The following is a 15,840-nucleotide window of genomic DNA, read 5'->3' as shown; positions in this document are numbered from 1 at the left end:
TACTTTTCAGATAGGAGAAGTTGTGCCCATGAGGGCCTGGAGGGATGATGGCCAACAGATATAGCTTAAAATTGCATCTTAGAGCCACACGCACGCATCTTCTCAGTGAGATGTGGGAAGCTTTCGGTTCCCATGGAAATGCTCAGGACCTGGCCTCGTTGTATACACGTAAGATAAAACAATTAAACATGTTCTTCCCTTCTCCACCCCACCAGTCTATATCAAAGAGAAAATGCACCAGGGGCAGCAGAAACATGAAGATGTTGAGCTAAGGGTCCTAAGTATTCAAACAGATGCTCCAGCATGCCTAAGATGAAGTCTTGCAATGAGAACTCTGCTGTGATCATGGCAACAGCAAATGTCAGTCTCCAACAACTCCTCTGTGCACTGTCTCTGTCTCTTCCATTCTCCATCCCTTTCCCTATAGTGAAGCAGGACCCAAGTAGAAATGTCTAAGGTACCTGCAAGCTTATGCTCTGAGCATCTCCTTTTCTGAGTGGACAGGTGTGTATGTGTGTGTGTGTGCATGTGTGTGTGTGTGTGTGTGTATTCATGCATGTATGCACAAGGTATATGTCACTAGCCAGAGGCTGATGTCAGGTGTCTTTCTCAATTGATTTCCAGCATACGTCTTGGACACAGGGTCTCTCACAGGACCTGGAACTCACCCTTTTAGATAGACTGGCTGCCCAGTGTGAGCCAGGGGTCCTCTTGTCTCCACCTCCCCAGTGTTGGGACGACAGGCATACACTAATGCTCCTGGCTTTTATGTGAATTCTAGAAATGGAACTCAGGCTATCCGGTATGTGCAGCAAGCCCTTTACACACTAAGCCATTTCTCCAGCTCCCAAGATTTTCAATCTCTTGTGACCTGCACACATTGCTTAACCATACTCTCTGGTCTTAAGTTTCCTTTTTGAAAGATGGAGTCACACCAGTATCTACCTTTTCTACCTCTGAAGTACTCCTTTCTGCAGAGAATATGTCTAAGGGATCCAATGGATATGTGAAAGCATGAACAGCAGCCGACCCCAGACCCACTACCTGTCTCCTTAGACACACCTATGAGAAAGGCACATCTTTGTTAAGCTATGCAGTATGTCACTTAGCGTTTTCACTCACAGTTGACCATGAGCAGATGAAAGCACGGACAGGGAAACTTTTGATAAGTAGGGGCTACTGTTCAAAGCTTTCTAAGAAACTGCAAATCAGTATGTGTAACTGGGCTGTTCCCTGGGAAGCTTGGAATTTCCTCTGTTCTTAGAGTGAATTCAACACCACCACACAATTGGCAGTGTGTGGACCAAAAGAGCCATGTCCTAATGCTCTTCACTCAAACACAGCACCATAGAAACCACACAGATGTGTATTTTTGATAAAATAGGGTGTGAAGGATTTGGTTCCCATGGAAATTCTCAGTCTCTCGCTTCATTGCAAAACTGATGTATAGCGACAAGCAAATAGGACCCTGGTCAGTTTAAAGTGAAAAGTGGTCTCTAGTGGCAGCACAAGCACACTGTGACATCACATGGGGCAGCATAGGCTTAGTACAAGTTGGCCAAAAGAGCATGAGAGCATCAGTGAGGTAGGTTTCAAGAGCAAAGGTTGCCCTGGAGAATGGGCTGGAGAGGGCTCCCACCGTGGATGCTGTAGAGGATGCAAAGGCTGAAGGAGATAGAGTGGACTTCAGGCCTGCTTCCTATGCCGCAAGGGTAGAGAAGACATCACTTTCATCAGCGGTTGGGAATCAAAGGGCAATCATAGGAAGACACAGTTCACAGCATTGCTTAGTGACCCACCAGCAAAAGGTTCACATGCTGTGGCTGCTCTGTGTCCCAAAGGACAAATGCCTCCAGCAAAGACACAGTGGTGACCGGTAAAACAAGAAGCTAGGACCGTTGCCTGGCCACTTAAGGCCTCCTCTGCCTCTGGGTCCAGAGGGAGGGGAGAAAGAAGGGAACCAGTGTGCCTCCTCAGGTGACTAAGGTCCTTAGGAAACTTGGGCATCGAGTCGAGGCATGAATACCAATGGCCTTGGAACCTTCTGAAATGAAGCAGCCTTGATCCACAGGAATTCTGGTTGGGGGCAATGGGAATTTGGAACAGGAAGTGAAAGTAGGTATTATTAAATCCCAACCATGACCACAGATTGGTTACAAAAATAAGGACTTCACTGTCATGAGCATGTCATCCTTGACCTTTGTGACCAAATCTGTGTGTGTGTAACAACAACTTTGTTTCATCTCCTCTCTCAGTTCTTTGTCATCTATCTGTTAAAACATAGGATATATTGGCTACATTGATCTCACAGTATTTGAGTTCTGAGGTATGAAGAACAGTGAAAATTCTTCTATAACCCTCCTTCTGTGCAAAGTGTTAGTGGGCTTTTGATTTTACACAGGATAATTAATTGTGTGTGGTGACTTGAAACATGGTCTTACTATCAACTTCACTTGGAGATTAGGTGTAACAGTTAAGGAAATGTGTGTGTGTGTGTGTGTGTGTGTGTGTGTGTGTGTGTGTGTGTGTGAGAGAGAGAGAGAGAGAGAGAGAGAGAGAGAGAGAGAGAGAGAGAGAGAGAGAGATAGTTGACAAGGGGTAGGTTTATGATGGTTACTTTTATGTATTAGTTTTAAGGGGCCATGAGGTTGCCTAGATGTTTGGTGAAACTTCACTCTGAATGTTCCTGTGAGGGTGATTTTTGTTGACGCTGAGTTTCGGATTGAAAGAGGATTATCTTCCCTAATGTGGGGCTAAGTCTCATCTAAATAGTTGAAGATGAGAATAAAACAAAGCTCATGCCAGGCGTGGTGGAGCACATCTGTAATCCTAGCACTCAGGGAGACAGAGGCAGGCGATTGCTGTGAGTTCCAGGCCAGCCTGGTCTACAAAGTGAGTCCAAGATAGCCAAGGCTACACAGAGAAACAAACAAACAAACAAAACAAAAAACCCGTAAAGCTCACCCTCCCCTGGATAAGAGAATTCTTTCTGCCTGGTATTCTTCTGATGGGGCATTAGCTCTGCAGATCTTGGTCTTGCCAGTCTTCAGTGTCACACAAACCAATTCCTTATGATATCTGTCTATCAACTGTTTATCTATGTACCTACCTACCTGTTGTCGTCATCATCATCATCATCATCATCATCATCATCATCATCTCTCTCATCTATCTATCTATCTATCTATCTATCTATCTATCATCTATCTATCTATCTATCTATCTATCTATCATCTATCATCTATCTGTCACTTGGCTATCATTTATCTATCTTCATCCTACTAGTTGTTTTTTTTACCTCTGTGGAATTCTGGTGAATAAAGGAACTTAGAGAGACATAGGAGAAGAATACATTAGGGTGATCAGTCTCTGAAGGGCAGATAGTCAGAGGGGGCAGAAAGGGAGAAAGCGAGCATAGATGGTTTCAAAAAAGACATGGTCTGCAATCTTGCCTGTGAGGACTAAAAGAAAGCCAGAGGTGAAAATCGAATTTTCTATGAAAGGCAAAGTTAGAAACCATATCACCTTCTCTCCCTCCCTCCCTCCCTCCCTCCTTCCCTCCCTCCTTCCCTTCTTTAATTTGTTCCTTTTGTTGAGATGAGGTTTCACTTTATCTCTGAGACTCGGTGTATAGGCCAAGCTGGTCTCAATTCCATGATAATTCTCCTGCTCTCCGCCTCCTGAATGTTGGGATTACAGGTGTGCATGACTAAGCCTAACTCTCAAAGGCAGATTTTTTCCAACATTAAAAAATTACTTATTGTTATGTGTGTGTGTGTGTGTGCCTACTTGAATGTGTATACCAGGCATGCACATGTACCTGTGGAGTCCAGAAGAGGGCTTTGGATCCCCTGAACTTAGAGTGACAAGTGCTTGTCAGCTTTCTTACATGGGTGCTGGGAACCGAACGAGGTCCTCTGTAAGAGCCGTATGTGTGCTTAACCACTGAGTCATCTCTTTAGCCCCATAAAGACATTTCTTAAAGTTGCCTGCTGCCCTGGAAATCAATTACAGGATGATTCCACCAATCTATTTCCCTATCCAGCATCTTTTACCTAGCATCCTCTATCTATGGACACACTATTGGAGATTTCCCCCTAAAATCATGTGATCCCTGTGTATATCAATGAATCCGGGTTCCTGGAGAAGCCTGCCCACCCCTCCTCTTCTTACCTCGGATGATGGTGACATTTCGAAGGATTGCTCCGTGGTGGGTGTCCACAGCCTTCATCTCCTCCATGATCATGGAGAGGTTTCGGATGTTGAAGTCCAGCCGAGCGCTGAGCAGACTGAAGCGCTCCCGGAGCAGGTCCGTGGTGCCCAGCATGAGGGAGACGGACTTGTTCAGGTAGTAGAGTTCCTCAGCGTGGGTGTGGAAGCCCAGCGTGCAGGACAGCCGCACGTCGTCCAGGTACTTGAGCATGCTGTGCACGTGGTTGTCGGTGGCGTTGATGTTGGTGAAGATGGTACCGATTTCAATCTCGTGAGAAGCCATGCGTCCTTCCAGAGACTCGAACCTCTCCACTGTGCGATTCTGGGCATATCGGGTGTGGTATTGGAGGTCATGCATGTTCTCCTCGTGGTCATCCAAAAAGGAGGAGATGTTGTCCAGCTGGAGCTGCAGGCCCATAACCTGCAGCACCAGGTCATGCATGCTCTCAGAATTCTGGCTAATGCGCTGCGAGGAGGCCCCCAGGGCGGCCTGAATGGTCTTGACCATTTCTCCAGTCTTGGTAGAGGTGCTTCGCAGGCCCCCAAAGAGCTTGGTGTAGTTCTGCCAGTCAGTGACTATCTTCTGTAGGGTCAGGGTCTCCTCATCTGTTTTTCTTTGGATCCCATGGATCCACTCAGCGGTCTGGCCCACCGTGAAGTTGACCTGGTTTACGGCAGCCTTGACGTCGTAGCACTCCTGGGTGAGGTCCTTCAGAGTGATGTCCATGCCTGCTGTGGTGGCCTGCCAGCCCCTCACCTGTGCCAGGAAGAGTCCCAGGGACTGATTGACCTGGTGGATGGAGAAGGAACAACTGCCCGTCTCCTGGGAGATTTGACTGCTGCTGGTGGAGAGCAGCTCATGGGCCTGGGAGGTCTGGTCCAGCTGGACTTCCTGGGCCAGCAGCATCTTCTGAAGTCCCTCCAGCTCCTCCTGGAGCTTCCTGATCTCTTGCCCCAGCTGCCCAGCCTCACGGCAAAAGGAGCAGTTGTTCAAGGCTTTTGGGTCTTCAAGAGAAAAGGGGACAACATTTTCAGTTAAATGAGACAAAGGTGTGTGTGTGTATGTGTGTGTATGTGTACATGTTTATATGTGTTCAGGCACATATTTTCATGTGTGGAGATCTGAGACAACCTTAGGTGTTGTTCCTTGGGTGCCATCTATCTTGATTTTTGAGACAGATCCTCTCACCGGCCTGGAGCTCATCAATCAAGCTAGGCTGTCTGGCAACATAACTCCAAGAATCACCTGTTTCTGCCAGCCTGGTGCTGGGATCACAGGCTTGTGTTTCCACACTCATTTTTCCCACATGGGTTCTTGGGAGTAAAGTTAGGTAACAGTGCATGTGTGGCTGAGTTATCTCTTGAGCCCCAAAGGTACTTCTTCTTTTTTTTTTTTTAAGATTTATTTATTTATTATTATGTATACAGTATTCTGCCTACATGTACACCTGCAGGCCAGAAGAAGGCATCAGATCACATTAGAGATGGTTGTGAGCCACCACGTGGTTGCTGGGAATTGAACTCAGGACCTTTGGAAGAGCAGGTGGAGCTCTTAACCACTGAGCCATCTCTCCAGCCCCCAAAGGTACTTTCTTGAAATGTGGGCCCAAGGAACTGCCAAGTGCCTTCCGATTCTGCTTCCTTTCCTGCTATGAAAATCCCTCTCAGGAAAGCCTCACCAAGGGTGCTTAAATCTCACTCAGAAGGGGACACAGTAGAGACAGAAGTAGTGATTGAAGAGAGGGAACAAGGTAAGAGAGGAGACAGAGACATGAGGGTGGAGATCAGACCTGGGGAGAGTGGGAGCAGGAGGACAAAATGCCTGTACAGAAAAGAGAGACTGTGGGTGGAGGCATCCCTGTGACAAGCCGGAGGCCTAAGTCAGAATAGGCTCCCAGGAGGATATGAAAGAGACCCTAGCTGAGACTCCTAGTAGCAGGGGTCATAGAGACTGAAGAGGTCACCCTCTAACTAGACAAGTCTTCTAGTAGTGGGAGGGGAACACCCACCCACTCACAAAATCTTCTACTCAAAATTTACCCTGCCTACAAGATGTGCAGGGATAAAGACAGAGCAGAGATTGAGGGAATGTCCAACCAATGCCTGGCCCAAACTAAGATCCATGGGAGAGAACCAGTCCTTGACACTATTAATGATACTCTGCTATGCTTGCAGACAGGAGCCTAGCAGAGTTGTCCCCTGAGAGGCTCCACCCAGCAGTGCCTCAAAACAGATGCTGAGATTCACAGCCAAACATTGGGCAATGCTTACGGAGCCTTGTGGAAAAGCAGGGGTCGGGGTGGGGGTGGGGGGAGAGGAGAAAAGGACCTGGAGGTGACAGAACGTCACAAGAAGACCAACAGAGCCAACTAACCAGTACCCAGAGGGACCTGCTGAGACTGAAGTACCAACCAAGGACCAGGCATTGACTGGACCTAGGCCCCCTACACAGATGTAGCCAATGGGCAGCTCAGGCTTCATGTGGGTCTTCTAGTAAGGGGAGCAGGGGCTTTCTCTGTCATGGATTCTATTGCCAGCTTTTTGATTACTTCCCCCTGGCAGGACTGCCTTATGTGCCTTATAATTTGATGAGCTGGGGTGGATGCAAAGGGGGGGTGTCTCCTTTTCTGAGGAATAGGTAGTGGAGAATGGGGGATGGGAGAGGGAGAGTGTGGGCCTGGGAGGTTAGGAGGGATGGGGCTAGGACTAAGATGTATGTAAAGTGAATAATAATAATAATAATAATAATAATAATAATAATAATAATAATAATATCATCATCAAGAGGGTAATGGATTGAATATGATCAAAGTACTTCACATGTATATATATTAAACTATCATAATGACACCCCCCTCAAAAAAAGAAAGAAAGAAAAGTCTCACCATCCCCATGGGATCCCATCTTTACTCTGCAACCTGAAATGCGAGGTTTCGGATGTTCACCCGAATGGGATAGCTGCATTCTCAAGAACAGATCTCAGTAACTAACTGCTCTGAGGTGGCCAAGAACCTCCACTGTACACTTAATTTAAAAATTTTACACACATTTTAATATCTGTTGTCTTGGTTGACTTCTCACAATATGCTTGTGGGGAAGGTGGCCCTGGGAAGGTTTTTCCTTGTGACCCCTGAGGAGTAAGGCATAGAGAAGTAACTTGCCAAATAGAACTTTGTTATTAGGTGTCAGGCCAGCACTTGCTATTGGTGACAGAGGAAATGACCTTTAAACCCACATCTGCTATGTCTCCTTCTGAATCACTCTCTCTTAAAATGTTCCTGATTGGAGCAGTGTCTAGACCATTGTGAACTGTGCTGTGGCTTAAGGCAGCGACTGGAAATGGGCTCATACATAAGGAGGCTTTGCAAGGTCTTCTTACAGATCATTTGAGATGCAGGAGGATATTTTGAGAATGGGCCACACTTGCTTTCCTTCTCTGCCTATGGTCTCTGGGTAGATGAATAGCCCATACAGAAAACTCTGCTCTGTCCCAGCCCTTCTTGAGTGGACAGTGCTCAGCTACAGAAGGAAGCTGGGATCATTGGCTGTCTTGTCTTAGGACGTAGGCAGTACCTGGCCATCTCTGGTCCTGTGTGCTTTGGACACTAGAATCTTACCCAGTCCTTGGAGATTTTCTTGCATCATCACAAGCTTCTTATTATAGTTGGACTGGGTGAAGGAGATGTCTTTTGAGAGAGCGTCCATCTTTCTAAAAACTGGGGAGACAAAAGAGACGGCAGGCTGGGGTCACGGTTCAGAAGCACTTCAGCTCATTGGCGAGACCATTCTTGTCAGTCTGACAGGGAAACCATCTGAGCTTCTCCCAGGAGGAAGGCTGCCCAGTGGCCAAGCCAAGATGCTTTTTACTGCCCGAGTTCAGGACATGTCCATTCACAAGAACGATAATTTGCCTTCCAACCCAAGTTTTAGGATAGTTAGGATAGTGAAAATTCACATACATACAGATAAAATTAGTCTTTATTCCAGAGAGCATCCACCACCACCACCACCACCTTCAAGTATCTATTTCTTCTAGTCACATGTCCATGGACATGCACTCAACATTTACAAAAAATGCATACTTTAGAAAGTAAAATGCAAAACTGTGTTATTCTGACCATCACATCAATTTTCTCTTATTTGACTTTTATAGATATGGCATCATGGGCATTTTTTTTCTTCCTACCATCTTCTCATTCTTTCTTTTGGGGGAGATTAAAAAAATTTTTTTTTTACTTTTTATTTAAAAAAGTTTTTTTTATTAAAAAGGATTTATTTATTTATTTTCTGTATATGAGTTCTCTGTCTTCATGCATACCCGATTCTATTACAGATGGTTGTGAGCCACCATGTGGTTGCTGGGAATTGAACTCAGGACCTCTGGAAGAGCAGCTGGGGCTCTTAACTGCTGACTCATCTCTCTAGCCCCTAAAAAATGGTTTTAAACATTTCTTTTCTTTTAAAAATATTTTAGTGTGTGTATTACCTATGTGTGGCACTGTGTTATATATGGACATTTCCATACAAGAATACAGTGTACATAGAGCATTGTCCTTCCATGCCCAGCCCTCTCCTTCCTCCCTCTGTACTTGGTCCCCTTTGTCCCCCTAGACAGTTTTATTTTTCTTTTTCATGTCATATATACACATGCGTTCTTATATCTCTCTATACAACCTAAAAACTGCAAATTAGAGAAAAATGTAATATTTGTCTTTTATATGTTTTCCAGCAAATGCCAGTATCTTCTTCTTCATGGCTGAAGAGATTCCGCTGACACACACCACATTTCCTTTACCCATTCTTCTGTGGTTGGGCACCTAGGTTGGTTTTCAGGAACATTTTTCTGTCAAGGCTTAAAAAACCTCTTTAAAATCATGACCTTTGATCTCTGCACCGTGCTTTCTATAAGAGTACATCAGGGTTGCAAAAAAAAAAAAAAATCCTCTCACCAAGGACACCCAAGGTACCTTCACTGCTAAGCTTAGAAACAAAGCCTCACATGGAGATATGACCAATGCTCCATCTTAGACATAATCCTTATCTGTGATGGTTGTGAGGACATGACTTTTCCTTGGAATAAACACTTGGAGCACAACCCTTTGATTTGTCCAAATCCTTGGACGTTATAGTTGCCGTCAGCCCGGGGCCCTACAAAAGCTGTTGTGGCTGCAGGCTTTGGAGCTTGCTGCAGCAGGAGCAGGGTGTTTGGGTTTACCCAGCAGAAGCATGGCTGGCCCTGGCAGTGGTGAGAGGGTCCAGGTTGGCCTGATGGCTGACACAGATCCTCTGAAGGCCACATCTGGCAGCATGGAATTATAATCAGCCAAAGCGACTCGGCTTCTAGACTCTGATTGCTATAAGGTCTGCTGGGTGACTTTGACCGGTCAATGAGCCTTTCCAGAATGAACAGACTCATCTACAAAATGGAAACATGGAGGCAGCGACTTCTAAAGTTCTTGGCACCCCCAAACCTTTACGCTTTCAAGTGATTTAAAATCTCCAGGCGCTAGTGAACACTGCATGCCTCAGATCTGTCAAGACAGCGAACTAATTAGTAACAGTGACATGTCTGAGAGAGCCGTGGGACAGTAGCATATACTGTTGGGTGGAGGTAAGACTTTACAGTTGGTGACAGCTATTTTGTTTGAGCCCTCTCTCAGTTAGGAGCCCAAGAAGTAGGGAGACCCAATAGTTGCCATTTTGGCTCTAATGCATCATAATGTCTACTTCCGGGACATCGGCCATGGGCTCATTCCGTGCTCTTCTCCCTATTCACTGCACGTGTCACATTCTGTAACTATATATTCATTGGTTTGCTTGGGCGTTCCCCTTATTCATGCTGCTTTCTTGTCTTGTTATGGCTTCAGTGTAAAACGTGCCCTATTGGCTCCTGCCTTTGGCACTTGGTCCGAGGCTGTGGTGCTGTGTTGGAAGACACACCACTCAGAGATGGAGCTTTGCTGGAGGTAGGGGGGCGGGGGTTGCCGGGAGTGAGCCTTGAGATTTTCTAGCTGGGCCCCGACTGTCATCTCATCTGGCTACCATGCCTCTCTCACCATGAGGGACTGTTTTCAAATGATAAGCCAAAGCCTTCCTGCCTTTACATTGCTTCTTGTCATAGCAAAAAGAAAGATAAGTAATATGGCCAGGGAGGTTGGTTCCAGAATACAGAAGCAGGATCAAGTGCCTTCCCAGGAGGGTGTTCACGCTCAGGGTCAGTAGTCTGGGTCAAGGTCACGCAGACCTCCATTGCTTCTCACTGCTCCTGTCCCTGTCTCTAGCATCAAGCAGGTTGGAACAGAGTTTGGGATGAATGTGATTAAACTGATTTTAGACAATTTGCCTTCAACGATTAGACTCTAGACGGTAGAGTCTACCTGAGCCTGGCCATGGTCACCACGGTCACACTGACTGCGATGTGGATGAGAACCACCAAAACTTGGATTTCCTGGCCTCACCTGCAGAACTCAGATTTTGCAGGTCTGAGTAAGACCCAGGAATTTTCATTTTAATGACTACCAAAGGCAATCTTGATGCAGGTGGTAACCCAATCTTATCTTGAGCAACACACACACACACACACACACACACACACACACACACACACACACACACACAAACACACGGAGAGGATGGAAGGTCTTAGAAGCCACCTGATCTAGTGGTCACAGCCCAGGGCTACACAACAGGATTCACCTGTTACCATGGGAATAATCGGCAGTTCTGAAAACTCTCACATGATTCCATCACAGATGTGCCAGCCCCTCCGGTTATTTTCTTCTACTCAAAGCCCTCCAGCTCTTTTTGTTGTTGTTGTTTGTTTGTTTGTTTATTTTGTTCTGTTTTTTGAGACAGGGTCTCTCTGTGTAACCCTGGCTGTCCTGGAGTTTGCTCCATAGACCAGGTTGGCCTTGAACTCAGAGATCCACCAGCCTCTACCTCCTGAGTACTGGAATTTAAGACATGCACCACCACCACCGCCACCTTAGCCAGGAAGATGCTAGTCTGGGTGGTGGATGGGGAGTTCTTTTCTCCAAGTGGGTGTTGTTGGTGCAGAAACCTAACCGGCCATTCCTCTGCAGCCATCACCACAATACATTGAGCTCACCCAGGGATGCCAGCACGGCCACAGCCACCAGGAGCAGAGCCAGGAAGAGGTACAGAATCCGCACTGATGTGTGCAAAGACAGGTTCTTCTGGCAGCGGGTGCAGCGGGGTCCTGGCCGGCCTGTGGAGGACAAGAAGGTGGCTGTGGCTTGAGTCAGTGATGGAGCCTGGAGTGGAATGCTCAGTTTCATGGTCCTTAGCTGGCCTGCCTCATCGCTTTCCAAGCCAGGATCGCAAGGGGAGCTTACTTGTTCTGTTGCCTAGGCTGATTTTCTAGAACTTTCTGGAATAGAGGAGACACAGATCACCCCACCCCTCCTTGCCAGTCATTCTTTCTCAGCAGTGTCTTCTGTCAGGCAACACAGAGTGGGAAGACACTTTCCTCTCTATGCTGGACCTATCAGTGATTCACAATCCCAGAAGCCTGTTCGCTCCCCCATCCCCAACCCATCCCCACCCCCCACCCCCCCACCCCCACCCAATGCACTGCTCTGTTGTGTGCTCAACACAACCCAGTTTGCCCATGACCTTCTGGGTGGCAGTGATAAAACTCTACTGGCGTGAGAATTCCTTAGTTGGGGCAAATCACGATGTTTTACATAGACTTTCAGTTTTAAGGTTTAGAGGCTCACTCTTGGGGACCCCATTAGCCCCAGGCACGGCAGAAGTTGGTCACCAGTTCTCAGACTGGGCAAATAAGTGGTGGTTCTCCTGGACACCAAACAAGGAGTTAAAGTCCACTTATCAGGTTGCTGCATGGAAGGAAGAGAAAGCAGGTGTGTGTGTGTGTGTGTGTGTGTGTGTGAAAGACCAGTGCCCACTGAGGATTAGGATGACCCACAAGGTGAGCATAGTTTAGCTGCAAATGATCAGTACTGGCAGCAATTACAAACCTAGTGCTTGGTCTGCACAGCACACTAGAACAAATCCCACAATTCCAAGGGTGGGCCTGGGTTAGTACAGTACTGTCTAGGTAAAAAAGCATAAGCTATAATATATACCAAATGGCAGTGAGGGCTCTGGTCCAACCAGCAACTCAAACGGCATGATCAACAAAGCAGAAGACAGGCTTTGTGTGCTGCTGGGGGAGATGGCAGGGCTTCCTGCCAGGGCTCAAGTGGAGCCCAGGGGACACATGACACTTAAGTGCAAGATTTCACCCATACTACACAGCCCCAGGCTACACAGTTCTGTCCTTCACTCTCCAAGGGACAGTAGGGAAAATGAGAGCAGGAATTCCAAAACCACATATTTGGACACATTGCTTACAAGTCTAGAGATGAAGGCAGGGAACTCCTGGCTCTCAGAGGAGATGGGAGGGGGGTGGTCCCCGAGCACTTACCCTCTTGGGTGCATGGGAAGGATGGCATGTCCTCGTCTTCACCAGCCAGGTCTTCTTCAGTGACACACAGCACATCCCTGTCACTGCCAGCTGATCTCACTGCAATGGAACCAATTGGGTCAGACCCCCCCACCTTGATCATAAGCCACACCCTTCCCTTTCCAGCTTCCATCTGATATTAAGGTTCACATACCAACCCACCCAGTTCCTAGGTCCAGTTCAGTACATCTGAGCCCCAGGTGACCAGATGTAAACTGAGAAATAGTGGAGGTGGGGGGGGCGGTAAAGGTAAGACTTAGAACATCAAACTACTGAGATTTCCCACCCATCTGGTGAAGAGATGTGACCATTGCCCAGGAGCTAGGAAGATGCCTAGGCCAGTCTGTGCTTCTCCCAGACCTCCGGGGTGGAACAAGGAGACTGAAGAATGTGTTGATTGATCCAGCACAAGGAGCAGAAGCAGAATTTCCCTGCTTCAGGCACAAATCTGAAACTGGCATAGCATGGGCTCCGAGGATGTGTCCAGCCCAGCCGGAAAGGAGAGAGCAAGAATCAAGAAGTGGGCTGAGAGGGGACGAGTGCGTTCTGCCTCCTGGGCCTCACTGGAGACCCACCACAGTGTCAAAAGGAGCATGGAGGGGAAGTGGTGCAGGGCTAGGTGATTTCCTAAATAAGACCTAAATTGACGCATCTCACTATTGAGAAAACTGTCCCTTCCCCGTGCCTCTCACCTCTCTTTCTTGGGAAAATAATGAGGAAGGTGCTTTAGTAAAGAGGCAGAGGGAGCCACAGAGCCAACTGGGGCTTTGCTCTGGGAAATGGGGATAAAAGCGCAGGATGGAACCCAAGAAGAGGTATATTTGACTTCCCTCTTTAAAAATAGCTTTATTTACTTAAAAATTTAAATTTCAGTTATTTCATTTATTTACTCTCTCTCTCTCTCTCTCTCTCTCTCTCTCTCTCTCTCTCTCTGCATTCACATACATGTCATAACCACCATAGCTTTTTTTTTCTTTCTAATGAAAAGTTAAGAGTTCATTAAGATGAGATTTTAACAAAGTCTGGTCATCAATAGAGAGACACTTAGGAAGAACAGAACATATCCATGTGTGACTGTGGGCTTCTTGAGAGAAATCCCTGTTTATGGGTCTTAGCAATAGTAGTACACAGACACACAATACACAGACATACATAGACACACACACACACACACACACACACACACACACACACACACACACACACACACACACACCCTGGAGATTCTATCTGTGGAGTCTGAAGATGCCACGTTCTTGGGGCAGCTCTCTGCCAAGTGACCCCTTTTCCTTAGCCTACTGTTTCCTCCCCTCCCTCCTCATTTTTAGAGGAACTGCCTGGGGGTGCCAGTTAGAATCTTTACTGACGGGTATGGCCTGGCGCTGACCAATCAGGGTTGAGTGTCATGACCAATCAGAAAGGTCTTGGACTGGCCCTAGGTGAGACAGTGACAGCAGTGATGAGGAGGGACAGCTTCTGGGGTCCAGGCTATGCTGTAGGACCCACGGTCACACTTTCCCATCGTCTCATACACTGCAGACTCCATGCCAGTGATACTGTCTCTCAACCGTGTATTTGTCTCCCCTCTGGCTTGAGCTCCCAGTTAAAAACGTCACCCCCATTTCCCTCTCCCCATCCTCCTGCTCTTGTTCCTCCTCCAAGAATTCCTCTTCTTTGAAGCTTGTTTTGCTTGGTCCTTGGAAACTTCTGTTTTGTTTCAACTTCGGCTATGCATTTGGTAATATGTTTGTCATTTACCTTTCATGTAAAGTCTAAAGCCCAAAAATGTGCTGGAAGCAGCCATTCCTGTTTGTTTTCCTCTGTTTCACTTTTGAAATGTGGTGAAGTGTTGAGTCTTGCCTCAGGGCAATCACTGTGACATTCCTATAAATCTTACAGTCTAAAGTATCATTTTTACAGTCATAAAGACCGAAGGCCAAAGACATTTACGAATGTTACCAACGGCACACACGATTCAAGTGGAGATGCCAAGGTCTGACTGAAGCATCTCCCCTCCCTGGCCCAGATACTACCACTGGGGACGAGGAACAAAAATTCTTCAGAGTTCTGAGAGGTATTTCTGCAACCACAAGATCAGAGGGTAGAAAGGAGAGGGGACAAGCACTTGACAGCAGGCAGAGGGTCGAGGGCTGTGACAATGACCAATAGTCTTCTAGGGTTTTGTAAACCCGGATGCCGCTACCACATGACCTCTGTGATCAAGTGGGAAAATGAGATGCAGAGTAGATATGGTGTTTAATGTTCATTGTCAACTTGGCAGAATCTGTAATCACCTGGGCACGGAGGTCTGGGCAAGTCTAGGGAGCTATTATCCTGATGAGAATTATCAGAGGTAGGAAGACCTGTCTGTGGTGGGTGACACCACTCCTAGGCTGGGATCCTGGAGTATATATATGTAGAGAGAGAACTGAGCAGCAAGCACTCATTACCTGCTGCTTCCTGCCTGTGGATGGGTGAGACCGGCTGATTCAAGCTCACACTAGCTTGACCTCCTCATCATGATGAGCCGTACCGCTAACTGTGAGCCAAAAAAAAACCCTTTCTCTCTTAAGTTGCTTTGGTCAGAGTATTTTTGCCACAGCAACAGGAAAAAAAACCAGGACAGTGGGCGAGAACAGACAAGAAGTAGAGGCAGCCTTGACCCACAGGGAAGGGACTAAGGAAGAGCCCATCGCTGCTATAAACCTGCCCTGCTTAGCCCCAGGTCTGTACATGGTTTGACTGACCCTGGAGTAAGCCCCTTGCTGTGTGGATTCACCTCTGTGGATCTCGGCAACCGCCACTCATGCCCAGGGCTGTAGTTCTAGGGCCCAGCACTGTGTCTAACACTGTGGCTTAGTTCAGAGAAGAAGGGAGCTTTGAAACCTCTGAATGTTCTTTCCCTCTGCTTTCTGGCAGTGGGTCTAAAGCTACACCTGCAGACTTCTGAAGACCTTAGGATCCCAGGCCTCGGGAGTCCTACTTCCAGAGGATTTCTGAGGTGAGGGAGGGAGGCTGAAGACAGAAGTGTTGAGGCTTAAAAGCACTCCTGTCTCCACTGTCCTAATGGATCCCTACAAGTAACCAGAGAAGGATATAGTGAAAGCAATTAGAGAAATTAGTCTCTGGATTTGATAGTC

The 15,840-nt window shown here is 47.1% G+C and overlaps 1 protein-coding gene across 1 annotated transcript in view; it reads right to left on the bottom strand.

Annotated features, from left to right (window-relative positions):
- SCARA3 (scavenger receptor class A member 3) overlaps positions 1-15,840 on the bottom strand; it is a 36,338-nt gene that overhangs the window by 8,464 nt on the left and 12,034 nt on the right. Inside the window, exons 2-5 of the mRNA XM_084767005.1 lie at positions 12,662-12,760; positions 11,321-11,440; positions 7,830-7,928; positions 4,174-5,217 (exon numbers count right to left, since the gene is read on the bottom strand). Of these exons, the coding sequence (XP_084623131.1) occupies positions 4,174-5,217; positions 7,830-7,928; positions 11,321-11,440; positions 12,662-12,760 (1,362 nt within the window). The remainder of the gene's footprint in view (positions 1-4,173; positions 5,218-7,829; positions 7,929-11,320; positions 11,441-12,661; positions 12,761-15,840) is intronic.

This window comes from Acomys minous (genome assembly GCF_964271855.1).
Source record: "Acomys minous genome assembly, chromosome: 18".
NCBI lineage: Eukaryota > Metazoa > Chordata > Mammalia > Rodentia > Muridae > Acomys > Acomys minous.
The sequence above is the reverse complement of the archived record's forward strand: the minus strand, read 5'-3'. Positions and strand labels throughout refer to the sequence as shown.